Source organism: Euleptes europaea, chromosome 5 (genome assembly GCF_029931775.1).
Source record: "Euleptes europaea isolate rEulEur1 chromosome 5, rEulEur1.hap1, whole genome shotgun sequence".
Lineage (NCBI taxonomy): Eukaryota > Metazoa > Chordata > Lepidosauria > Squamata > Sphaerodactylidae > Euleptes > Euleptes europaea.
The window spans coordinates 101786187-101813399 of NC_079316.1; the positions used below are offsets into that span (position 1 = coordinate 101786187).

Below are 27213 nucleotides of genomic sequence, written 5' to 3' on the forward strand. Positions count from 1 at the left end.
AAGGCAGGATTTATCATGAATCTTTCTAAAAACCAAGAAACTACGCACGGGGAATGGAGGAAGTCAAGGAGAACTTCAGAAGAAATTCCCATCAAGCTTGGCCGTTTCTGAACAGACTATGCGACCTGCCCAACCTAAGGATAATGTGGTGATTAGGAATGAAACACTGCATTGTTTAGATTAAAACGGTACTTTGTGCGCACATAGGGATGCAAAACTGTTTTAATGCTACTGGTTTTTGCTTTTAAAAGGGTAGCAGAGAATAATAATCCAGTCACAGGATGCGATTTTTCCCCCAAGGGTAAAAGCTTTGATGAGTCACCATTGCCGGGGCAAACAAGAATAAAAGCTGGTCAGATTTATTGGGAAAGCAATATCAGAGGCATGTCAGGATACAATAGCCCTCTTGTTTCCTGGTGATAAAAAGCGCTGTCAAGTCACGGACAACTTTTTTTTTTTTTGCCATCAAGTGAAAGCCAAACAATGGTGACCCCACAGGGTTTTCAAGGCAAGAGATGTTCAGAGGAGGTTTGCCATTGCTTTCCTCTGCACAGCGACCCTGGACTTCCTTGGTGGTCTCCCATCCGATTACTAACCATGGCCCACTTTGCTTAGCTTCTGAGATCTGATGAGATTGGGCTAGCCTGGGGCTATCCAGGTCAGAGCCTCTTGGGTGATATTATTAACCTGAAAGGACAGAATTCCTTTTTTAAAAAATTAACTTTCTACAAAAGTAACAGTGCCAACCTAAGCAGAGTTACACCCTCTGACGCCCATTGATTTATTTTTTTTGCTAATTGGTCTTTGTTTGGCATGACTCATATATAATGATCATCTGGAAACATGTATGTTTACTTTCCAGGGACATGTAATGTATATTTGTAAATCCTGTTGAAACACAAAAACATCCATACTAGTGCTAAAACAGCTAGCTAGGGGAAAGAGAGTAGCAGGGACTGATAGAAGCTCATGCCATTGCCTGCCTCCCAGTGGGCTGAGAGAGTCCTGAGAGGGCTGTGCCTGGCCCGAGGTCACCCAGCAGGCTTCATGTGGAGGAGTGGGGAATCGAATCCGGTTCCCCAGATTAGAGTCTGCCACTCTTAGCCACTACACCACACTGGCTGTCTTGATGTGTGGGCATAAAGGCTACTGAAAACCTTGAGGTTACATCTGTCTGCTGGTGTGTCTGAAAAGATTCACAGCCAGGACCAATAACCGTGCAGCTGGAGGTTTATTGTTATGTGCAGCGTCCCTGAAATCTAGAGAAAGTGTTTTATTTAATACTGGCAAAAGGCTTTTCATCATGACAAACGAGGTGGGTGCCAAAGCCCAACTTCTTGTTGCATCCTTCTATACATAGGTAGCCTCATAAGAACATAAGAAAGGCCCTGCTGGATCAGACCAAGGCCCATCATGTCCAGCAGTCTGTTCACATAGTGGCCAACCAGGTGCCTCTAGGAAGCCACTAACAAGACGAGTGCAGCAGCACCATCCTGCCTGTGTACCACCGCACCCAAAATAATAGGCATGCTCCTCTGATACTAGAGAGAATAGGTATGCAGCATGACTAGTATCCATTCTAACTAACAGCCATGAATACCCCTCTCCTCCATGAATATGTCCACTCCCCTCTTAAAGCCCTCCAAGCTGGCAGCCATCACCACATCCTGGGGCAGGGAGTTCCACAATTTAACTATGCGTTGTGTGAAAAAATACTTCCTTTTATCTGTTTTGAATCTCTCACCCTCCAGCTTTAGCAGATGACCCCGTGTTCTAGTATTACGGGAGATGGAGAAAAACTTCTCCCTGTCCACTCTCTCCAAACCAGGCATGATTTTATAGACCTCTATCATGTCTCCCCTCAGCCGCCTTCTTTCCAAGCTAAACAGCCCTAAGCGTCTTAACCGCTCCCCATAGGACAGCTGCTCTAGTCCCCCAATCATTTTGGTTGCTCTTTTCTGCACCTTCTCAAGCTCTGTAATAGCCTTTTTTAGGTGTGGTGACCAGAACTGTACACAGTACTCCAAGTGTGGTCTCACCATAGATTTGTACAAGGGCAGTATGATATCAGCAGTTTTATTCTCTATTCCTCGTCTAATTATGGCCATCATGGAATTTGCCTTTTTTTCACCAGCCGCACACTGGGTTGATATCTTTATCGAGCTATCCACTACCACCCCAAGATCCCTTTCTTGGTCTGTTGCTGCCAGCACAGATCCCATCAGTGTATATGTGAAGTTGGGATTTTTTGTCCCAATATGCATCACTTTACACTTACTCACATTGAATCTCATTTGCCATTTTAATGCCCATTCTTCCAGTATGCAGAGATCCTTCTGGAGCTCTTCACAGTCCGATTTTGTTTTAACCACCCTAAATAATTTGGTGTCATCTGCAAACTTGGCTACTTCACTGTTTAACCCCAACTCCAGATCACTGATGAACAGGTTGAAAAGCACCGGTCCCAACACAGATCCCTGAGGCACCCCACTGCTCACATCCTGCCATTGGGAGAACTGACCATTGATTCCTACTCTCTGCTTCCTATTTTTCAGCCAGCTCTCAATCCATAAGAGGACTTGTTCTCCTATCCTGTGACTATGAAGTTTGCTTTGCAGTCTTTGGTGGGGGACTTTGTCAAAAGCTTTTTGGAAATCCAAATACACAATATCCACAGGCTCATTCCTATCCACATGCTTATTGACGCTTTCAAAAAACTCTATTAGGTTAGTGAGACAGGACCTACCCTTACAGAAGCCATGTTGGGTTTTGCTCAGCAGACCTTGCCCTTCTATATGCTTGACAATTCTAGCTTTAATAATGCTTTCCACTAATTTACCCGGAACAGACGTTAAGCTAACTGGCCTGTAATTTCCTGGGTCCCCCCTGGAACCTTTTTTATAAATGGGTGTTACATTGGCCATTCTCCAGTCCTCTGGCACAGAGACTGATCGAAGGGACATATTACATATCTTTGTCAGAAGTTCAGCAATTTCCCATTTGAGTTCTTGAAGGACTCTAGGATGAATACCGTCTGGTCCCTGTGACTTGCCAGTTTGCAGTTTGTCTAGACGTTCTAGGACTTCCTGCCTTGTTACCACTATTTGCCTCAGTTCCTCATTTTCCCCTCTCCAAAATCTCTGTTCAGGAGAAGGAATCTGCCCTGTACTTCAACAGTGAAGACAGATGAGAAGAATTCATTTAGTTCCTTTACTCCCATTGTCATCCAATGGTCCAACCGCTTCCCTAGCTGGTTTCCTACTCCTAATATACTTAAAGAATTTCTTATTGTTTGTTTTGATGTGTTTAGAATATGCCCCTCAAAACCTTTTTTTGCAGCTCTAATTATCTGCTTGCATTTCCTTTGTTAACCATAGTGGTGACCTCTTGGACTTATTACTACCTTTCCTGACCTGCGGTGTACAAGCTAGCTGAGCCTCTAGTAATGTGGACTTGAGTAACCCCCAAGCCTTTTCAAGAGATTTGATCCTCCTAACTCTTCCTTTCAACTTCCTCTTTACCAGTTTTCTCATTTTAGAGAAGTTCCCTCTTTTAAAGTCAAAGGTAATTGTGTGAGATTTCCCAGTCACTTTTCCATTTGCATATTAATTAAATTTGATGCCATTGTGATCACTATTGCCAACTGGCTCAACTACATCCACATCCCGCACTAAATCACTGGTAGCACCACAGAGTATTAAATCCAGGATCGCCTCCCCTCTGGTTGGGTCTATCACCAACTGTTCGAGGGCACAGTCTTTTAGGATGTCTAAAAATTTTATCGCTTTGGCTTGACTGGAGCATACATTTATCCAATCAATATGAGGGAAGTTGAAGTCTCCCATTATTACTACTTCATTACCTTTACATGCTTCCCTAATTTCATTCTCCATCTCAAGATCACCCTGAGCCATTTGGTCAGGGGGCCGATAAAAGATCCCCAGTACTAAATCTCCTTTGGGGCCCGGAATCGTCACCCTTAAGGATTCTGTGGAGGAGTCTGCCCTTTTTATGATCTCTAGCTTATTAGACACTATGCCTTCCTTGATATACATAGCAACACCCCCTCCAATAGACCCTTCCCTGTCATTTCTATACAGTTTGTAACCAGGGATGACTGTATCCCACTGATTCTCTCCCCTCCACCAGGTTTCTGCAATGCTCACTATATCTATGTTTTCTCTTAAAACCATGCACTCTAATTCCCCCATTTTTGCTTGGAGGCTTCTAGCATTAGCATAGAAACACCTCCACACTGTTTCTCTCTTTCGACTTGCTGGCATGTGCCTTTGGGCATCTTTAAGTGGCTATCCATCTTTTTTTCCCCATTCCCTTTCATGTCTAAGTAATCCCTATGTGGGCAATCTGAAGCAATTTTCCCTTTGTCTGTATGCATTGAGTTTGCCCGAACTGGATGCTTCTCAGCTCCTGTCGGCTTTCCCCGCAGGTTCAGTTTAAATGCTGCTCTGCCACCTTTTTTATATTACGCGCCAGCAGTCTGGTTCCATCCTGGTTCAAGTGGAGCCCATCCTTTTTGTGTAGGCCCAGCTTGTCCCAAAATGTTGCCCAGTTCCTTACAAATCTAAAGCCCTCTTCCCTGCACCACCGTCTCATCCATGCATTGAGACTCACCAACTGTGCCTGCCTAGCTGGTCCTGCACGAGGAATAGGTAGCATTTCTGAGAAAGCTACCTTGGAGGTCCTGGCTTTTAGTCTCCTGCCTAGCAACCTAAATTTGGATTCCAAGACCTCCGGACTACATTTCCCCACGTCGTTGGTGCCAACATGCACCACAACCACTGGCTCCTCCCCAGCACTACCTACCAGACTACCTATATGACGGGTAATGTCCGCAACCTTCACACCAGGCAGGCAAGTCACCATGCGGTCCATGCACCCACCAGAAACCCAGCTATCTACATTCCTAAGGATTGAATCCCCCACTACAAGAAGCCCCCCTCCCCTCTGAGGCATATCCTCGCTACGAGACGATATCTGTTCATCCACCAAGGTAGAGGTCCCTTCTAAGGTACCACATCCCCCTACCTTAGTGAGATGGCCTCCTTCCCCAAGGGCTCCATCATCCGTGACTGGCAGGTTGCCGTCACCTTGGGACTGGGATGTGACTATTTCATCTCCGGAGTCCTTAGTCACCTTTCTCTCTGCCTGTCTCAGCTCCTCCAGTTGAGCTACCTTAGCCTCGAGGAAGTGAACTCGCTTCCTGAGAGCCAGGAGCTCTTCACCGAGCACACACCCACGACTTCTGTCCAGCAGGCAGATAATCATACATGTGACACTCCATGCAGAACACTGGATAGCCCCCCGACCCCTGCTGGCTTTCTACCTTCATAACTGTTATTTTATTAATTAATTAATTATTATATTATTCTTTGGTGTTGTAACCCTGCCCTTTACTCTCTTGCACTCTTCCTATACCAAATAACAACTGAGTGCCAAAGTTCCTGGCCCTGCAGCTATCTGCTGCTAATTCACATAGATATTCAAGCTGCTCGGTACTCCAACCGGATGGAGAGAGTTACTCTGCTAAGATAAAAAGATTTTATACTCACCTACAGATCCCCAGTCACGATCCCCAGGCTAAGAGCCTCAGGACAAGAGTCCTTGTGCTCTCGCCCTTCAGCTCACGCCTCTGGCGAGCAGGAGCCTTGAAATTTAAATGCACACAGCCCCCACCTCTCAGACACAAGCTCCAATCACAACAACCCCACTTAACAAGGGAACATTGGCACAACAATCACAACCCTCTCCCAGCAAACCTCAATTAAATCCTCAGTTTAGTTAGGCTTCCCAGCATTTTAAAAAAGGCAAACTTTAAACTCACCCCTGCCTGTAGTCCCCAGCTCGGCTCAGCTGAATCAAAATGCAGCCTGTCCTTCTGCAGAATCAGAAACATCCAGGATGCCCAGAGGGGAGGCAGGCCTGGCCTATCTGGCACATCCGTGTTCCCAAGGGCAGCGCTTTTCTTTTCCCTGTAGCAAAAGCCAGTGAAGTCATGAATTTAGGGCAGGTGGAAGGAGCTGTGTTAAGTGCCATCAAGTCTCTTCCGACTCATGGCAACCCTATAAATTAATGTCCTCCAAAACATCTTATCTTTAACAGCCTTGCTCAGATCTTGCAAATTGAGGGCCGTGGCTTCCTTTGTAGAGTCAATTCATCTATTGTTGGGTCTTCCTCTTTTCCTGCTGCCTTCACCTTTTCCTAGCATGATTGTCTTTTCCAGTGACTCTTGTCTTCTCATAATGTGACCAAAAGTACGATAGCCTCAGTTTAGTCATTTTAGCTTCTAGGGTCAGTTCAGGTTGATTTAATCTATGCCTCTACTGACTCCAGTTCCAGAGAAGAAAGTCTACTCCCATCTCTGGAGCCCCACTCTTTAACCACCCTAGCACTATATTGGGTCTGTTGGTCATGCTAGTGTGTAACAGAATATTGGTTTCTAGGTGTATAGATCCAAAGGGAAGACGGTGACAAAAACTGGAAAAGGGATTGGGGTAAGGGGTAAAGAGAATAGCGTTATGGTTCTCATCAGTCTTTTTGGGTGCATTTATAAAAGTCCAAAACTCACAGCAAATCAGTAACCATGTTTTCCCCCCTACACTTCCTGCTAGATCAAAGCGCCCGATTCCGATTCCAACCACCAGCCCAAGAATTGACTCTCCCATGCCTGTGATCCCTCATCAAAAGGTATGTATCACAGCTCCGGCTGCTGCTTGTCAGACTGTCAAGGCTTAGAATCATGGAATCATAGAGTTGGAAGGGACCACCAGGGTCATTTAGTCCAACTCCCTGCACAATGCAGGAAATTCACAACTACCTCCCTGACACCCCCGCCCCCGCAAAGTGACCCCTACTCCAAGCCCAGAAGATGCCCAAGATGCCCTCCCTCTCGTGATCTGCCTAAGGTGATAGAATCAGCCTTGCTGACAGATGGCCATCTAGCCTCTGCTTAAAAATCTCCAGGGAAGGAGCGCTTACCACCTCCCGAGGAAGCCTGTTCCACTGAGGAACAGCTCTAACTGTTAGGAAGTTATTCCTAATGTCTAGACGGAAACCCTTTGAGTTCTTTTAAACTCTTTTTTAAGGAGCTGTGGGAATAAAAGTGAAATGAGATGCACAGTCCTCTTATGGGCCCACATCAAGAGGTGCTCCAATGGAAAGAGAGCAATTGCCTCCCTCCTCCCTGATTTGTGTTTCTGACTCTTTGAAATCAGTCTTTGGGAGAATCCGTATTCACTCCGGTGGAGATTGCTTATAGCATTTGGGGATGTTGGGTGGGAAGAGCTAATTCACAAATAGGAATGAACTAAATAGAGGGGCTGTGTGTATGCCAACAGCTTTTTCCTAGTAGGTCTTCCGTACCTTTTTCAGCTGCATAACAGGCAGCGGTTCAAGCAGGTTTCCCCAGGAATTATACGCCTGATGGATTTCTGCCTGTTACGAGGCTGTTAAAAGGCACAATAGCTGTTCCTGCAAGAAAAAGTTAACAACTGTTATTGGTCTTGTCGAAGGCCCGGATAACCTACAGCCCGGATAACCTACAAGAACCAATGTTATTGGTCTTCTTTCCTGTTTTTGGTGTTGTGTGCTTATGTGTTTACATGTTTTGATTTGAATTATTTTGTATATTTTAAATGCTGTTCAAATGTTCTAATATTTTGCCGGTCGTCACCTTGGGGACCTTATTTGGGTGGAAAGGTGGCATAAAAATGTTTAAAATGAATAAATAAACCCTAATTGCTTCTCATTCCACGATGAAAGCACATCATCCTTGGGTGAAATTTGGTAGCCATGGTTCCATATGTAACTAAAAAGAAGGAAGAAAGGATATACTTATGAAAAAATGATTGTATTTATTGTAGTAAACAATTTTAATAGCAAATTAAAACAACGGGAACATTAAAAACACTGTGCTTTCAGGGTTGCATTCATCCTAAGTCATGCCTGATGCCCTGCGGAGGGTCCCTAGCCTTCCTCTAACATTTTAGGATTAGGGTTGGCAGCTCCAAGTTGGGAAATACCTGGAGATTTTGGGAGTGGAGCTTGGGGAGGGTGGGGTTTGGGGAGGGGAGGGACTTCAGTGGGGTATAAAGTCCTGGAGTCCACCTTCAAAAGTGGCCATTTTCTCCAGGGGAACTGATCTCTGTTGTCTGGAGATCAGTTGTAACAGCGGGAGATCTCCAGCAACCATCTGGAGGTAGGCAGCCCTACTTAGGATATCCCTAGCAGGATTCTTGTCGCTTTCATCACAGTGAATAGAATGACAGAAACAATCGTGCAGTGCATTTCAGTACATTTCAGTTGTGTTCAGTGGGCTATCATTTTGAATGAAACCATTGGGAAAGAGGAATGGTGTATGAATGGAGTGCTTTATGGTTTTAGAAGACACGTAGATGGATACTGAGGGGGCCTGAACAGCTACCGCACAGATATTCTAAGTGCAGAAGAGAAGTGAGAGGAGCCAAAGTTAGTTCAGTCCTGGGAGCCTCCTGACAATCTTCATTCTGCCATTTCTTCCTTGTCTAAAGAGAGGAGTTGCCTCATTGTGGTGTGAAAAATACTTGGGTATCGCCTGACACTTAGGGACAGACTAGACTTTATGGCAGCCATGAGTCTGACTGGGGGAGGGGTCTGTTCCAGCCCTTGAAAAGGCGTGCAGGAGCTAAAGTCTGCTTCCACTGCGCTGCAGGCCCGACCAGGATTGGGCCCTTGCGTGGGGTTGCCAGGTCCCTGTTTGCCACCAGTGGGAGGTTTTTGGGGCAGAGCCTGAGGAGAGTGGGGTTTGAGGAGAGGAGGGACTTCAATGCCATAGAGTCCAATTGCCAAAGTGGCCATTTTCTCCACGTGAACTGACCTCTATTGGCTGGAGATCAATTGTAATAGCATGAGATCTCCAGCTAGTACCTGGAGGTTGGCAACCCTACCCTTGCATAAGGTTGCCAGCTCTGGGTTGGGAAGTACCTGGAGATTTTGGGGGGTGGAGCCTGGGGAGGGTGGGGTTTGCAGAGGGGAGGGACCTCAGCAGGTACAACGCCATAGGGTTCACCCTCCAAATCAGCCATTTTCTCCAGGGGAAAGGATCACTGTTGCCTGGAGATCAACTGTAATACTGTGAGATCTCCAGGCTCCACCTGGAAGTTTGCAACCCACCCTTGCAGCATTTTCTTTAATGTCCACATTCTCCTTTAAAATGGCTTCAGCAGGCACAGGTCGGACCTGTGGCTACCATAAAGTCTAATTTGACTCTTAGGTCCAGCCTCTGCTCTCAGATCATATGCCAACGCTCATGGGAAGCAGCCTCAGACTAGTCTTTCAAGGTCAGTACTGTCTACAGCAGACTTCAGCTCTTTGGGGTCCCAGGTGAAGGCCTTTCACATCACTTCCTTTCTCATCCTTTTGTGACTGGAGATGGGATCGAATCTGGGACCTTCTGCATGGAAAGCCAGTGTGCTGCCTCTGGGCCACAGCCCCTCCCCAAGTGCTGGGAAAACCTTTGAACTGGTTTTATCCATCTACTGGGTGAACACTGCTGTGTACCCCCTCTCCCCCCACATATACATTTTGTGTCCAAAATGGCCTCCCTGTCTAAGCATAATGCTCAGTTGGGTACAGGCTTGTCCCTGTAGGAAGTCCAAGGTGGTTATTGCTATTCTGCAAAGGAAACCATCAGAGTATCTGTTAATCCCTAGCGATAATCTCTTTCCATGGATCAAAGAAGCCTTCGTGTGACCTGTTGTGTCTCACAGATTCCGGCAATGTTTGCATAGATGGCATAATTCCGAAGCAGAAGGAATGGTAATGCCCTTCTTACAGAACGTCTTAGTTCACTGAAAGTCCTTGTTAAAGCAAGCCAGTGCCTGAAGAAGGGAGCTTTGGCAGAATTGTCCTTAAAACAGAAAAAAGTATTTTGGAAGGAGCTACCCGTTCAAAATGAAGGGACGGGCAATCCAAAAACCACATATTTCTAAGGGCTGCTTCACACATCGAGTGGCTGCAAACACACATTTTCTACCCATGGTGCCCATGGAAGAAGGTCACAGCCTCTGGCATGAATATTATACATGCATTGTTAAATATATTTCTTGTTTCAAGCGAAGTTTTACACATGCATGTTTAGATGTCCAGTGTCCTTAATGTATTTCATGGGTAATTTAGGTGCTAGGTTGTATGTGAAGTTCACTTCAGTTGGGGAATAAGTCCTGTCATATTGCCAAGTATTCTTAGACCTAGTTAATGGGAAGGGCTATTGCTCAGGGGTAGCGTGGTGTAGTGGTTAAGAGCGGTGGTTTGGAGCAGTGGAGTCTGATCAGTAGTCTGATCAGATTCCCCACTCCTCCACATGAGCAGCAGAGGCTAGTCTGGTGAACTGGATTTGTTTCCCAACTCCTACACACATGAAGCCAGCTGGGTGACCTTGGGCTAGTGATACACTCTCAGCCTCACCTACCTCACTGGGTGTATTTGTGGGGAGGGGAAGGGAAGGTGATTGTAAGCTGGTTTGATTCTTCCTTAAATGGTAGAGAAAGTTGGCAACAACTCTTCTTCTTCTTCTTCTTCATTGCTTGTGGGAGGTCCTAGGTTCAGTCCCTGGAATCTCTAGTTTTAAAACAGGTCAAAAGGACGGTGATGTGAAAGACCTCTATCTGAGACCCTGGAGAGCCGCTGCCAGTCAGAATAAACGCAAACAGCAAATGAGTAAAATAGTTTCTAGACTCTTTGTAGCAAGTGGATGCATAAATACCCAAACATTCTTCTACATGAAATAACAAATAAATGGAAAATTAGATGTTAGGGAGACAGTGATGGAGCTAGACAGAAAAACTGACACCAGCACAGAGATCCATTGATACAGGCACCATTTTGAAACGCTAAAACATAGCTTTTAATGGAGGTAAAAGGAAACGTTTACACACTTCAGAAATGAGTACTGGTAGTAAAAAAAGGTAAAGGTTCCCTGTGCAAGCACCGGGTCATTCCTGACCCATGAGGTGACGTCACATCCCGACGTTTACTAGGCAGACTTTGTTTTGCGGGGTGGTTTGCCAGTGCCTTCCCCAGTCATCTTCCCTTTATCCCCAGCAAGCTGGGTACTCATTTTACCGACCTCGGAAGGATGGAGGGCTGAGTCAACCTTGAGCCAGCAACCTGAAACTGGCTTCCGTCAGGATCGAACTCAGATCGTGAGCACAGCTTGGACTGCAGTACTGCAGCTTACCACTCTGCGCTACGGGGCTCCTAATACTGGTATTAGTTCCACATTAACATAGATTAGGTTGGCCAACCTCCAGGTGCTGGCTGAAGGTCTCCTGGGATTACAACTGATCTCCAGGCGACAGAGATCAGTTCATCTGGAGAAAATGGCAGCTTTGGAAGGTGGACTCCATGGCATTATACCCCATTGAAGTCCCTCCCCTCCCCAAACCCCATCCTCCTCAGGCTCCACCCTCAAAATCTCCAGGTATTTCCCAACCTGGAACTGGCAAGCCTAACATAGCTACATCGGTATGGAACCAAAGGGGGGAAATGCTATTTTCCAGGGCGATGAGCAGGATGAGTTTGAAGCTTATGAAGTTCAGGTCCTGAGGGTGGGGGTGACAGGCCCATAGAGGCAGGTAAGTTGTAGTGGTTTGATTCTGCAAAATGGAATTAGGCAGTGTAATTAAAAGCATGCAAAGGGGAAGATTGTTATGCGTAAAACACAGAGGTCAGTGGATGTGAAAGCTAAGGTGTACATCATAACCTTAACTCGGCCACCTGTGTGCCTAGTTATATGATACACTTGTAATCCCATCCCACGCTATTTATAAATAATGACCATTAACTTTGTGCACAGAGACCGCGCTCAGGATCAGGAATCCGGATTCCTGTCAAGTAAACGATGTTCAGCATTCCGGCACCTTAGAGATTTGTGTATCTTGAATCTCTCACCTAAATCATATAGCTAGAGGGAGGGAGGTCTTCATACCATGAAAACCACGGAGGCAGTCACCCAATCAAAGTAAGATCTTTAAACACAGAAATTAGGAGCAGAGCTATGAAATAATTAAAGATTATTTTACTTGGGGAATAAGATGTCTTTGAACTGATGACTTGACTGAATTTAAATGAATGTGTATATCACCAAAAACGTTTCTGAAGTACTTCTAAGAGAAGGAAGTCAAAGATAACGTGCAGTTTGATGAGAAGAAGAAAAACCTACTACATTGTTAGCAAGAAAGGCCGTCTTTCATATTTTCTTTTTCATTCCTGTTCTACAGTAATAATTTAGAACCAATTTAGTCTTCTGATTGTAGCAGTTTCTAGGACATTCAAGTTATCTAGCGATAAGAGTCTTTTCATTCGGTACAGTTTGAGCTCACTATAACCCCTTATAACAGAATGTAGTATGGCTGTCTTTTCATTTGTAAAAGGTTTTCAAATCCTTGCTCTAGAAATAGCTGTTATTTCTCTTATTCAAGATGCCACCCTGAGTTCTGGTAAGGTCAATAGTTTGTGTTAGGTCTTAATGTTCGTGTTGTTTTGTGGACACCATTTTGGAATGCCGAATTATCGTTTTGAAGAAAGTTTAAAAGGTTTTATGCATGTCAAAAAGGAATAACAGGAGTTGTTCCATATGAAAAGTCGTCTAGCAAAAATGTAATCCATATCAGTACCTGAAGACACTTCGTTGGGGTACCAACATGAATGAGGCTTGGTCTGCACATTCATTGAGCCCTGAGATAGTAGAATGAGCTGTACCAATTCAGGCTGCGAGTGGTAGCCGTTGAATGTTGCCCCACATGAAAAACTCCTACAGATAAAGAAGTGAGGGATCGGGTGTGACTCCACCAAGTGCACCACCCAACCATCTTCTGGAGCTTCATAAGCAGTTGCTATCAGCTCTACATCCCCATGAGGGATCAAGTCATGCGGTAACAGCAGGTGTGCCATGGATGTAACATAAATCAGTTCAGAATTAAGCGCGAGCGATCTCGGAAGAGCGCCATGCCTTCTTAGTGTTAGAGTGCATGCTCTGTGTATACATTAGACCTCCTTAGACTCCCTACAGGAAGGGACCTTGGGGAACAGTGCGGGGAAGAGCCTTGCTTACGTGAGACTTTCACGAGCTGCGGTCAAGGGGCGCTGCACGTTAGGGTTGATGTTACTGGAGTAAAGTAGACCATTGGATAGGATTTCCAGGTACCTCTTCGCCACCGGCGGGAGGTTTTTGGGGAGGAGCCTGAGGAGGGCAGGCTTTGGGGAGGGGCGGGACTTCAATGCCATAGATCCCAACTACCAAAGTGGCCATTTTCTCCAGGTGATCTCCAGCTAATACCTGGAGGCTGGCAACCCTACCATTGGGCTACTACCAATTTTCAAAAGAAGAAGCACGAGTGACTTCTGTTTTCTTTCTCCAGTTTTCCAAATCTTGTCCAAGGTGGGGAGAGAAGCCTTCCTGTTGCAGGGAGGGAGTTAATTTGATGAACATTTAAATAAAGCACACTGAAATGCTGCTAGGCTGGATCCACATGGCGACAATTCCCTTTTGTGCCTCTATGAATGCCAGAACCATGTGAAGTGGCAACAAAACATCCGCACAGGGGCAAGTCATGAACACATGGAGCTGCCTTCTACTGAATCAGACCCTTGGTCCATCAAAGTCAGGATTGTCTACTCAGACCGGCAGTGGCTCTCGAGGGTCTCAGGAAGAGGTCTTTCACATCACCTACTTGCCTACTCCCTTTAAGTGGAGATGCCAGGGATTGAACCTGGGACCTTCTGCATGCCAAGCAGATGCTCTGCCACTGAGCCACAGCCACCATTTCCCCCTCCCACCATAAGGCTTTTTGTTGGCTTTTTAAAAATCAGTAGTTTCTATGTCAAGTTTCTATGTCAATGGCAAGAAATCCTCTGTGGGGTGGGGGACGGCAGGCACAAGGGGTGATGTTTGTAAAATGGTGTTGATGTGCCTGGAAGTTTAAAAATGTACAGACTGAGATCTTTCAAGAAAGATCATAGCAAAGCAGGTTTGCAAAAGAATGCAATGAAGCAGGGAAAAGCCCAGAAAGTGAGCAATTGGATGGAGGAGGATGTTGTTTGGATCCTCCGAAAAAAACATCACTCCCCGTTTGGAAGTCAGATAGAAAAATACCAATGGGGGTGTCTGCCCATGTAAGAAAGGTAACTTGTGAGAAGAGACTTCACAAAACAAATTGCTGATCGGCTTCCATGTGTGGGAATTTCCAGTTGCAGAGTACTTAGGGTTGCCAACCTCCAGGTACTAGCTGGAGATCTCCTGCTATTACAACTGATCTCCAGCCGACAGAGAGCCGTTTCCCTGGAGAAAATAGCCACTTTGGCAATTGGACTCTATGGCACTGAAGTCCCAAAAACCTCCCACCGGTGGCAAAGAGGGACCTGGCAACCCTAAGAGTACCCCACAGCTCAAGAAAACTGATTTGCAAACTTTTGTGGTTCACCTCTTCCAGCATGAAGTTGCTCGTGTGAATAGACCATTTGATAGGGTTGCCAGGTCCCCCTCTCCTCCGGCAGGAGGCTTTTGGGGTAGAGCAGAGGGGATCGCGTGCACGGCCATGCTGACACATGTACGTCACTTCCAGTTTGAGTGGTAAATTCCCAGTCTGAGTGGTAAAAGGCCCCTCGCAATGCTGCGCTTCCAGGTGTAAACCGGAAGTGACGTGCTGCTGTGTGCAGGTGCACGTGCACGTTTGCCCGCTGACCCTCAGCTGATCGGTGGGCAGCGGTGGTTTGCCCCCCACCACCGGGCACTTGGCAACCCTCCCATTTGAGTTAAATGTAGTGTCAGCTAGCTCAATAATGTGAGAAACAGGAAGTTCCTCCATACAGGTCTCCTTCCTGTGCCTGCCTAAGGTGATCTGTTTCCCCCCTTTTATTCAAGGGAGATAACATTTGCAGTATAAAAAGAATATAAGTCTTTCTGCAGAAAGTATACAGAAGTCAGGAGTATAGTATGGGCTGAAGGAATATTTCCTGCGTGCTCCGGGTTTTTGTCCTACATGGCATCAGAGGCAGAGATTAAATCCCAGCTTTCTGAATTCTCTGTGCATCAAAACGTTAGAATCCCAGAATGAAACAACACATTGATCTTTCCCATGAAATAAGTAAAGGACGGTAATGTGTCTCCAGGGATGGAGCTGAATGCTCGGGACAACAGCCTCCTCGTCTGGCCAGCTGAAAACTTACACTGGGTTTACTATGAAAATATATAGGCATGTTTGCAATCCCCATGGGACAAAAAGAGAAGGCAAATGCAGTCTATTTCATCTGATTTGTATGAACTGAAATGCAATCCCCCCTCCTCCGGTAAAGAATTAGGGCCAGTGCCTAGAAGATTGGTCTTATTATTCCACAAACGCCAAGAAATATTTCCGTATCACCTGCTGCTCTTGCAGCTCATGTGACGCAAATTAAATGACCAATTTTTTTGCTCAGGGGTCCTCTGAATTCTGTAATCAACATACGTAGGCTGTGAAATCCCTTCTCCTTTCCATCTGGGAATGAAGACTTACAAGTGCAGGAGCTCTGCACTGAGCCCCATTTTAGCCAAGAAAACTTTCCGCTTCCCCTGAAAAGGCCCATCACCACACTCTAGGGTTGCCAGGTCTCTCTGTGCCACCGGCAAGAGGTTTTGGGGTGGAGCCTGAGGAGGGCAGGGTTTGGGGAGGGGAGAGGCTCCAATGCCATAGAGTCCAATTGGCAAAGCAGCTATTTTCTCCAGGTGAACTGATCTCTATCAACTGGAGATCAGTTGTAATAGCAGGAGATCTCCAGCTAGTACCTGGAGGTTGGCAGCCCTACCACACTCTCAGTCCTTAATCCACCTTCCTAAGTGCCAAAAGAGAAGTGCAGAGGACAGATCAGGGCTGCAAAGCCCCCCGGAGCTGGGCAGGCTGCCTGAACCGGTTGGGTGTTGGTTGTGAATTTTTGGAAGGTGTCATGAGAGCTAGTATTGCCAGCCAGCTAATATGTTAATGATCTGACCAGGAATGCTGTGTTAATGATTCAGATGTCTAGTACTGGAGTCTGAGGAGGCAGTATATCCATGATTCGGCTGAGCTTTACCCATAAATCTCCAGTTTCCCCTTTGCTTTGCAATTGATCTCATAGATTTGATCATGGATCATGGATTTTGGCCTACGGGGTTCCTCAAACAGATATTTTTTTCTGTCTCAGAGTTGTCACATTTATTTAGTTGCATCTTTTTGAGGAGCTGGATTTCTGTTCCTAAATCTTTTCCTCATCACATGCAAGTCAGCTGAGAGAGAAAAGATTTGCTGTAGGCTTTAGGTCCATGAATACCTGTTTATGGTATCCGCCAGCCCTTCCACATCTCCACCTCCTACAAATAGTCTTCTATTCCAGTCTTCTTTTGATAGATAGCTCAGTTTGTGGAGATGCCAATCCCTACGCGCTCCATGTTTAAGCTTCATCACTGCAGGATGTGAGAATTCCTACCGAGAACTTTTGGCTTCTCTTGAAATTACTTAAAAGTTTCTCCAACATTCAAATTCACTTTGTATTTAGCTTTGGGCCAAATTTGTGTGGTAACTTCATGGCTCAATTCAGATGTTACAAAGAATTTGGGAGTTTGCTCAAGAGATGCTCAAAAAATCCCCTCTGTTTATTGAGAAGCTCACATTCAGACGTTGTGGAAATTAGTGTTAATTGAAGACTTCCATCTTCATGCTTGGTATACTATGTGAAGGGAGGAGAGAGAACCAGGGAGGGGAGGGGTCATGGGAGCTCATCAGTAAACTGTCATGAACAAATTCTGGTTTCTAAGTAACGTCTGAATTGTGCCACAGTGTCTCCAAAAGGAGACTTTGGTGGAAGCTGTATCCAGAACATAGCTTATATATAATACAGAAAAGAATAGACTGTGTTGTACTGTTGAGAAAGTCCTTGAGTTGCTGTGTGCTGCCATTAAGAGTTTTCAGATCACTGATAATGAATGGACCACTGTAGTGGGTACAGATTTTCGGAGCTGCCGGCTCAACCATCAATACACTTCCTACTTCCAGTTTAAATTTCAGTCTAAATCCGGTTTTGAGCTGGCCCTGCCAGGCATTCCAGTCTTTCCTTTTTATTCTGCCTTTTGACCAAATTAGCAGGAAATTGGCAACAGAAAGGACATCTGAGAGCAGCCCAATTTCCTGCTATTTGACAAGGGAAAAAAAGTTAGCGTGACAAGCATAGAATTACTAACATGGAGTTGATATCCCTGTGCTGTGCAATGGTCTAGTAGCGCTTGTTCAAATGCATTCTGTGAATATGTACAAAAAAAGAGTCTATTAATAGAATCCTCTTTGCATCCTCTTTTGCTAACTGCGCTGCACCAGTAGCATGAATTTCAACCTCTGCTGATAGCAGTCCTTAATTTTAAGACTAAGCATATGGAAGGAAATGGCGCGTGCTTGCAGAAAATGTTAGCCTTTGCATATTCAATAGCTGTACCGTGGCTATTGGATAGATACAAGCATCGTACATGTGTTACAGTGAAGGCTCGCACAGTGGGTGTACGCATGCAGCAGTACGCACACTGAAATCAACTTGTGAAGAGGGTGAGCGGGTGTCAGCATGCTTCTCCCCCCCCCCCCCCCGCAAGATCACCAACTTGTGGGCATAGATTCTGTGCACAGAGGCTCCTCCCTGTGATTGAGAACATTTGAAAAAGCTGTGTCTCCAATCATGGGGAAAGAGCCAGTGCATGCATACTTCCGATGCGCATAGACCCATGCTCACAAGCAGGGCATTTCACATAGCTGTGGGTGGGGCCAGCATTCTTGTGTGTATGATTGTTCTTTGTACATGCATTGTCTAATTCTTACATTACATCCAACGCTTGTACTGTTGAATACACTGTTGAAATCGCATGTTTACGCAGGTCCCTTCTTTTATTATTTTTTAAGCGAACAATTGTTTACAAACGGATGATGCACACCCATGCAGGCTGTACGTGTATTCACTGTAACATCTAACAGGGATACAGTTGACTGCCATTTCTTTAAGAACTCGTACATGAGAATGAATGAGCAACTGTCTGACCATCAAAACATTTATAGAGCAACTAATACCAGCTTCTGTTTGGATAAGAAGATTTCTTGATATGCATCTAGCAGAACGTGCTGATTTGCAAAGAGACGAAGTTGATATTTTTGCTTGACTAATGCAAGGCTTTAGAAGTACTTACCTGTTTTGTTGCAAATGTTGGATGTGTAGGGTTGCCAACCAGTCAGAATTTAACTGGTTCAACCAGTAAATGATGTTCCGTCAGATAACACATGAACACACACACATGAACACATGGAACTGCCTTATACTGAAGCAGATCCTTGTTCCATCAAAGTCAGTATTGTCTACTCTGACTGGCAGCAGCTCTCCAGGGTCTCAGGCAGGGGTCTTTCACATCACCTACTGCCTGGTCCTTTCAACTGGAGATGTTGGGGATTGAACCTGGGACCTTCTGCATGCCAGCCTTTGAGCCACGGCCCCTGCCAGATCCTAGCATAACTTGCTATTGCTGTCTGAAAAGCCAGCACATTCCAAACTTTGTTCCTAACCAGCCGGATTCTGCTCTAGCTTCACATATCCTGGCTGCACCCAGGGGAACAGGGTTTGGTTGTTGTTGTTTAAATTAAAGGTTGGCAACTTTACTGATATGCAGAGTGCCAGAGCTGGAGATCTTTTCTTTTTGCATGTGTTCTGTGATTGTTCTTTCTTTCTTTTTTCCCCCTTTCTTTCTCTGGCCTGCATGTTTGCTTCTACAGGATTCTGTTCTGGAAGTCAATGGCAACCGAACAAGCTTCAACCCTCTCAGCAGCACGTCGGCTGGGTCCGTGACTAGCATTTTAGCCAGCAACGGAGCATTCTCAGGCTACCGCGGCAAACCAGAGGCCAGCCTATCACATGGTTCTTCCTTACTAAAGACCACTACTGTTAGATCTTCCAGGTCCTCACAGTCTGTGACTTCTGACCTCTCGCCAGCCAAAAGTGACCTAGGCTCAAAAACAAGCTCGGTGGTTTCAGATGGCAGTAGCCCTAAACACCAACTGAGGCAATATAACAACCCCATTGGCCTATACTCAGCAGACACTTTAAGGGAAATGGCTGAGATGCATAGATTAAGTCTCGGGAGAAGGGCTTCGGAAGGTGGACTTCCTAGAGGGTATGTAAATGTACTATACCTATTTTATAACAATGCATTCTGGGTAATTCACTTAAATGATTTTTTCAAGCCCATGGAAGACTTCAGAGAAGTGAATGTACATTTTCTTTGAGTTCCTCATTCTTAAAAAATAACAACTTGCCTTGCTGGATCAGACAAGCGGTCCATCTAGATCAACAGTGGCTAGAGAGATGCCATGGAGAAACATACATGCTTGGCATAATGATTATAGCTGTTCTGTTTTGTTTGTCTCAGACATCTGGTAAAGAGAGATAATGTTTCTGAAGGCTGGCCACCATGATTCAATAATTTCCTGCCAAACAGACTGTAGAAGCCACTTCTCCCTGAAGTAACTATCTTTTTAATTATAACACTGCTTGGCTATTTACAGACATTGGTTGATGTGCCCTTGGCAGTTCATAATAAATAACATAAAATAATTAGATATTTTATAGGAGATGCACAATCATTGTGGTTATTTCCGGTGTAGAGATGTTAAACGCATGTGCCTTATTGGCCACGATGGACTTCCGTTACAGGGAGCTTCTAACAACTTTAAATGGAGATCTAGGTGGAATTCTCTGATTGATGTCATCTGTTCTCGGACTGTTTTGAGTGGATTGACTTTGTTCATGCTCAGGGACAGATGCTTCTGGGGCTAGATCTTCCAGATGTGTGTTTGGCTGTCCTTCACTAGCATCCCTTTGTGAGGCTCTTGGACCCTTCCGTGTCTCATACTATTATCTGATGTTCCCAGGTATATAGAATGATTTAGATCTGATTCATTGAGGGTTTGTACATAAAAGGTTATATATTTCGCAGAGAAAATTAGGCTCTATCCCGTTAATAACTCCCCAGCAGACATCAAACTTCAACCACTTTCTCTGACAGAGAAGAGCTAGTGAAATCCCATATAACCAGATGATTTGAGACCTTACAGAATCCTAATCCCGATCTCGTTTGGGATATCCTCTTTTGGAATCCTGAACAGGGCTACCTAGGTCCCACGATTACTATCCGATTACTGCTTACCCTAAAAGATTCCTTTAGTTTGCCCATAGCATAAGTAGAGAGAAGCAACTTCTAGGCCTCTTCCTACCACCCCCTTTCATTTGGACATTTGAATTCCTACATTGATAATGCCAATTCTGAATGTTCAGTTCCAAACTTGAAATGTGACATTTTGAATTATGTTTTCTTTTTACTCCAAATTGCTGATGAGACAACTAACAGTCTGTAGAATTTAAACATGTGTCACTACCAAACACAGAAGCAGATTTCTCAAAGGTTCAAAAGTATGTCTTAGGACCATATGTTGGGAATCTGTGATTGAAACCCCCCACACACATGCAATTTATCATGAAAAAGCTGCTGCACAGCTCCTCGCTACGGACTGAGATAATTTTTTTAAACCCTTCCCCAGCACCGACTCCTCAATCCCCATACCAGCTTTTCCAGGATAAATCACGCTTCCATTCAGGGGTACTGTTCACAAATCCTCAGCATTGCGTGTCGTTCAACCCTTTGAGCAAGCACAAAGCAGATGAGGAGTTTGGAAGCAAACCCTGCAGAAATTATTTAAGAAGCACCTGCTGGCCATTTTAGAAGGAGAAAAAACGAAGAGCAATTGACTGTTTCCACCTGGAGAGAGCATTGGTTAGGCTAGTACTTAAATCGCTATAAATAGCTAAAACAATCCTCTCTATATCTGAATTTCCAGCTAATCGTGCTCTTCATACTTAGATGATAATTAGTCATAGAATTGTAGTGACCTCTGCAGAACTGCACGGTTGAAACTGATGTTACGTCAGAATCTGCTTTCTTTTCGGACTCTTTATTTAAGCAAAAAAGAAAAACTTTACTGTAAACGGATGATGCTTTCTAAGTGTGAAGAATCTGACATCATCCATGCATTTGCTATCACTTCTCGGCCTTTTGGCTAAGATCAAGTGTGTGTGTGTATTTGCTATCTCTTGCAATTTCCCCCCCCCACGTTTTAACACTCTCTTGCTACAGATATAGGTAGATGAATGGCTTTTAGCCTAATAAAAGCCAGCGTGGTGTAGTGGTTAAGAGCGGCAGACTAATCCAGAGAACCGGGTTTAATTCCCCACTCCTCCATATGAGTGGCGGACTTTGATCTGGTGAACCGGGTTGGTTTCCCCACTCCTCAACATGAAGCCAGAGCTCTTTCAATTAGCAGCGTGTTCCAGGCTGAATTGCCCCACAGCTTTTTTTTCGTTTTGCACGCTGAACCGTCTTTCAGGAAGTGACTTCGAAGCCAGCACATACCTACTTAGCATTTCTTAAGAGCGCATTAACGTGACCTTTTGTGTTTGCTCCCCTCGCAGTGAAGAATCCCCTCAAAGTAGCTTGCAAAATTCACAGCTGCAGTTAACTATGCAAACGGAGGTTGCTAATGGAAGGAACAAAGGAGCAGGCGAGTGGGGTGGGGGTGAGATTTCTCCTTTTGCATCAGGACAGTGAATAAGCATTTTAAAGATCACGTTTAAAAAAACAGGTTTGAGCGAGCATCAAAATTGACCCTGCATAAATGGCCAAGGTGTCTGTTGTGGGGAGAGGAAGGGAAGGAGATTGTAACACAGTTTGATTCTCCTTAAAAGGTGGAGAAAGTTGACATATAAAAACCAACTCTTCTTCTAATATAAAGCAAGCAAAGAAATAGGTTGGGAGCTGGAGCTATCTTGTGCTACAGACTGTAAGGGAAAGGTCTCCTGTGCAAGCACCGGGTCATTCCTGACCCATGGGGTGACGTCACAGCCTGACGTTTACTAGGCAGACTTTGTTTTGCGGGGTGGTTTGCCAGTGCCTTCCCCAGTTTTCTACACTTTACCCCCAGCAAGCTGGGTACTCATTTCACTTACCTCGGAAGAATGGAAGGTTGAGTCAACCCTGAGCCGGCTACCTGAAATCGACTTCCGTCGGGATCGAACGCAGGTCGTGAGCAGAGCTTGGACTGCAGTACAGCAGCTTACCACTCTGCGCCACGGGGCTACCACAATCCCATTGACTTCTGTGAAAGTTGTGTTTATACATACAAATTGCTAAACTTACAGTGTTATCCTAAGCACAGTTACGCCCTTCTAAGTCCATGAAGTTAGTGGGCTCAGAAGGGCATGGCTCTGTTTAAGATGGCACTACTATAGAGGAAAAAGAAGAGTAGTGTGAAACCATACATCGTTCGTACGTGATGACTCTTGAATGGTGTTCATTTATTTGGACATGAAGGACAGCTCTTCAGAGTGGACACCCTTGATGCTTGTTGGCAAAGAACCCAAATCTAGTGGAAATTTTCTCTCTGCATGTTGTCAAATTGCAGACATTGTTGGTATTCAGTGGCTAACGGAGCCTTATTTTTTGAAGGGGGGGGGGGCTGTTTGCATAGTTGTTCTGCTCAATTTCCAGATAGATCAAGGCATTTGGAGTATTTTGGAAGCAAATGAAAATGTAGTATACCATAGTCATTTCCGTGTGTAAATTGCTCCAGTTAGATGAATGAATGGGATGTGGTAATTTAAATCCTGTTGGGCTTCGAGCTCTTGTCCTGTTTTGGAGTATCAAGTACTTACATCTTGCAGAACTGACTTGTGTTATGTTGTCAGTATTTGAAGCTACAGTGAATTAATCCATAGGCACTCTTAAACCATGTGATGGACACATAACAGGGATCCCCCTCTTCCACCAAGTGGAGCACTTGTGGATCCTATAACAGGGCATGCAGGGAGTTTCCTGGATACACTTCACTTGGAAAGCCAACACAGCAGTGGGGTAACCATGGGATAGTTGCAGGACTTCTGTGCACTTGGAGAAGCAAAAACTGGGAGCTCCCACACACACACACACACACCAGCACTGTTTCTGCATGGTAAAATGGCTTGGGGAGAGGGGGGAGCTCTTCTTCCCCCTGTGGTAGCATTCTGAACCCATAAAGAAACATTCCCTGCTACTGCTGCTGTGTGGTTGTGGGGAATCCGAGGAAATCCAGGGAACCTGGATCCAGCTCTAAAAACCCGAACGTTTCCTTTGGGCCTCATAAGTTGGACTAGGTAAAATAAAAGGAGGCAGGGAGGCTGATAATAGAGGGTGCTTTCACACATGCTGAATAATGCACTTTCAATCCACTTTCAGTGCACTTTAGTGATAGTATGCAAGTGGATTTTGCCATTTCATACCGTAAAATCCAGCTGCAAAGTGCATTGAAAGTGGATTGAAAGTACATTATTCAGCATGTCTGCAAGAGCAGAGTCTCAGGTTATAGTACCTTTAAGATGTGGTTGCTTCTTCTCTCACTGATGCTTAAGGGGGACTTGTCCCATCAAGGCAGCAGTACAAAGGTACAGCATCTTTCTCAGGATCCAGACACATCCTGCCTGGTTCACATAATTATGGAAGAAGAAGCCAGGACATGATTTAAACTGGATATTGTAAAGGCCATGCTAGACGTGATCCACGAACAAATCTCTGGCATTTTTTTCTCCAAACTGTAAATAGCAATTGTTAGGTGCTTAATTTGAATTGGACTGTGGTGTGAGGAGGAGACATTCAGAAACAGAATGTGGACTCTTCATATACCAGTGACCTTGAATGTGGCCATGTGGTCAAAACACTGAGAATTAAGAAAACAGCAGCAATTGCAGTGTGTGTGTGTGTGTGTGTGTGTTGGAATGGGTGGTGGTACAAGAGAGAGGGAAGGGGGTTTCTCCTAATTTTCCTAACTCCAGTCACCCGTTCTATACCATAGTTGCAGTTTCCCCAGTGAAGGCACACATAGCTGTATGAGACCGGTATGTTTTCCTCGTAGGGCAAACTGCAGGACTGGAAGGCCAATTAAGATTGGGATGATTCCAATTAAGATTGGGATCTTCCCTGTAGCTGCTAATTACCATCTTAAAAAAAAACACGGAGATCCGTTCATGGATCCCCTGATGCCCTGTCTAGTTTTGTCTGTAGACATGACGTTGTAGCTGCCTACTTCCAAGACCACTGGCATGTGAAGAGTTTATGTTCCATCTTTGATATCTTTTTGGAAGCCCAATCGGATACCGTGGAAGTCGTGGTTCCCCCTCTTGTTCAAGGGGCATATATTTCTAAAGGCTTATGCTGTACTTTAAAATGTTGTTTTACGTGCACGGGCATAGTTTAGAGGATTAGAACAGCCAACAGCATCCACTTCAGAAAATGATACTATTACACTACGTTTCTCTGTAAGCACATGCCCAGCTGCCTTGCACATACCTAAAATGGATATAGAACCACTGATCTGCTTACGGGTTACAGCTTGTTCCCAATATATCTCTGTGCGTTTCTGTATCAGGAAGATATATTTGGATTAACGGAGGGTTTACAAAGCTGGTGAGAGAATATTCTGGGCAAGAGAAACGGGGGGAGGGGTGGCATGAAACTGGGCAGAGTGGAAGCGTTTGATGTTATTTTCTCCTATAAACATGCCATTATAAGAAAACCTGTCTTAATACATTAGGGTTTTGTTTCTCCCTCCTCCCAACAGATATTGGGGGAACCAGCTGAAAACAATTTCACTTGTTAGGGCTACTTTCCGCATTACATAAACCCCATGGAATCAGCTTATATTTCCAATTGTGTATCACACCGGTGGTTTTATCAAGGTGCTTGGTGGGCTACTATTCCCTAGTGAGTGGAATGTCACATTTGCTACCCCCATAATGTGTGGAATGGTCCTAGCCTGCAATTGAAGTCCATAATAGCTTGCATTCGTTCCTGAAGCATAGGCTCCATACCCCTACTTTGGTTAGCCACAACTGTAGAAACCAAGGATTAACTTACAAGTGGAATTTGAGAGGCTCTGATCTTCAAGCAGCGTAGAATTAAACCTTGCAGGATTAGTGCAACAAATTGTTTCCAACCGTGGCCAGCCAGATTCCTCCATGAAGTCCAAAAGCAGGACATTACCAGCATTCCCTGCCCCCAGCACCTGTGTGCTGCCTCTGAACATGGAGGTTCTGTTTAGATATCATGGCAAATACTCATTGGTGGAACCATCCTCTGTAAATTTGCATAATCTCCTTTTGATATCCCCCAATCCAGTGGTTCTCACCACATCCTGAAGGTGCTACAAGTCTCTTTTTTTGTTTCATATTCAGAGGAGACCAATTTGCAGTGAAGAAGTAGCACCGGACTATAACCCTTCCCTTATTTACTGCTTTTCCATTGCAGCTCCTTTTACCTGCTTCTTTATTCCAAACATGGTTCCAGAAACCTATGCTTCATACCCTTTGTTTTTCTCCCTTTCAGTTATGTACCAGATCGATACCCATTTACTTTAAACCATAGAATCCAGTGGAGAATCTCTGAGAACGGAGATGCTTTCCTACATAGCCTTTTTCTGGCTTCTGCTGCGTAGTATGATACTAGTGTAACAGAACCCTGCAAGCTAGGTTATAGATGTATAGATCTAACTTGTCAATATTTGCCCATTTTTGCTGTGGGTTTTCTTGAGCATACAAGATGCCATGTCATTTGGCTCCAGCCACTAGCTGTAGGAAAAGGCAGGAGGGAGGAAAGGGCTTTGGAGAAAGAATTAAAGTTGCCAACCCCAGTTTGGGAATTTCCTGGAGATTTGGGAGCAGTGCCTGGGAGGGGGGGAGTTTGGGGAGGGAGCTCAGTGGGGGTACCAGGACATAGGCTCATTCCTCCGAAGCTGACATTACCTCCAGGGGGAAACTAATCTCTGTAGTCTGGAGATCCGTTGTAATTTTGGGAGAACTCCAGGTTCCACCTGAAGGTTGGTAACCCTAGAAAGAATGGGTCTCGCCTCTGAAGAGAAGGGTGCAGTCTCCATTTTCAGACGAGTGTGCGGTGTGTATCTAGCTTCCTTGCTCTCAGATCACTCAGAACAAGATGTCGAGGAATGTGCAGTACTGTCCAAGTTCAGGGAAAATGTCACAGTGCCTCCATAAATCCCAGTGGATAAACCATAATCCCTCATTTTTTTTCTCCTCTGTTAATTACATGTAGGTGGGTGACCGGGCATAAGGGATGCCTACTATTCCTGTTTGAAAAAAAGAGTTTGCAGACGACTTGGTTAATACTTGCTAGCCTCGTGCTTCTCAAAACTCATCAAATCTATGGTTCTAATATATATTTTTTTGTCTCTTTCTTCTCCCCCCTAGGTCATAGCCAACACTGTTGCCAAGTTAGTATTAAACAGTGTGTTAAACGCTCGGCCAGATTTTCCCCTCTTGGGGGGTTGCATGTGCCCGTTCGTTGCTACGATTTGTGCTTGTGAGTGGTATGCATTTTGAAAGAGCTGATTGATACGGCAGGCATGAAATGCCATGTCTGTACCTTACCCATCGTTCTAAGAATATCCTTAAACTTTTCATTTCTTCCAGGCATTTTATTTTGATATCCTTGCAAATGTTGTTTTTTTAAAAAAAAAAAAATCTGGAAAGGTCCTTTTGTGCCTGCGCAAAACAAGGCCTCCGGGGCACCGATGGTGGTGGCAGTTTCCTCACAATATTGTAGGTGACTGTCAGTGCCACCCCGTGCACCCTTCGAACAGTTCAATCCTGAGCCTGGCTTCGGCCGGGTTATAAATTCAAAAAAATAAAAAATAAAAAGAGAAGTACTCCAGTCTAACCTCACTCGTTCCAATGGGCTTAAACTGGAATAACTCGACATGGGATTGCACTGCAAGTCTATTAGAAGGAGGGTGTAACTCTTCTTGAGATGGCACTTCTAGACTGGAATTTCTCCTTCTAGTATCTTTTTCCTTGCTAAGAGAACAACCTTGTAACATTGCGAGTCACGGGCACCTGCAGTGGCTGTTTGAATGGCCACTACAAGTGAATTGAGGCTTGCATAACGGGGTACCTTGTTAAGAGGCTAATATGTGAACCGCCTTAAAGTGTTGCTTCCGATGGTCTTTTTTGACGTTGTGGTGCATGTTGCTTATATCATTGTAGGTTTCTGTTCTTTCACAGTATATCTGAATGCACTGCATTGTTTGA

General features: G+C 44.9%; 1 protein-coding gene across 1 annotated transcript in view; it reads left to right on the forward strand.

Annotated features, from left to right (window-relative positions):
* The window catches only part of LDB3 (LIM domain binding 3), a 140780-nt gene that overhangs the window by 89362 nt on the left and 24205 nt on the right, over positions 1–27213 (forward strand). Inside the window, exons 4-5 of the mRNA XM_056850284.1 lie at positions 6630–6705; positions 26374–26396. Coding sequence (XP_056706262.1) covers positions 6630–6705; positions 26374–26396 — 99 coding nt within the window. The remainder of the gene's footprint in view (positions 1–6629; positions 6706–26373; positions 26397–27213) is intronic.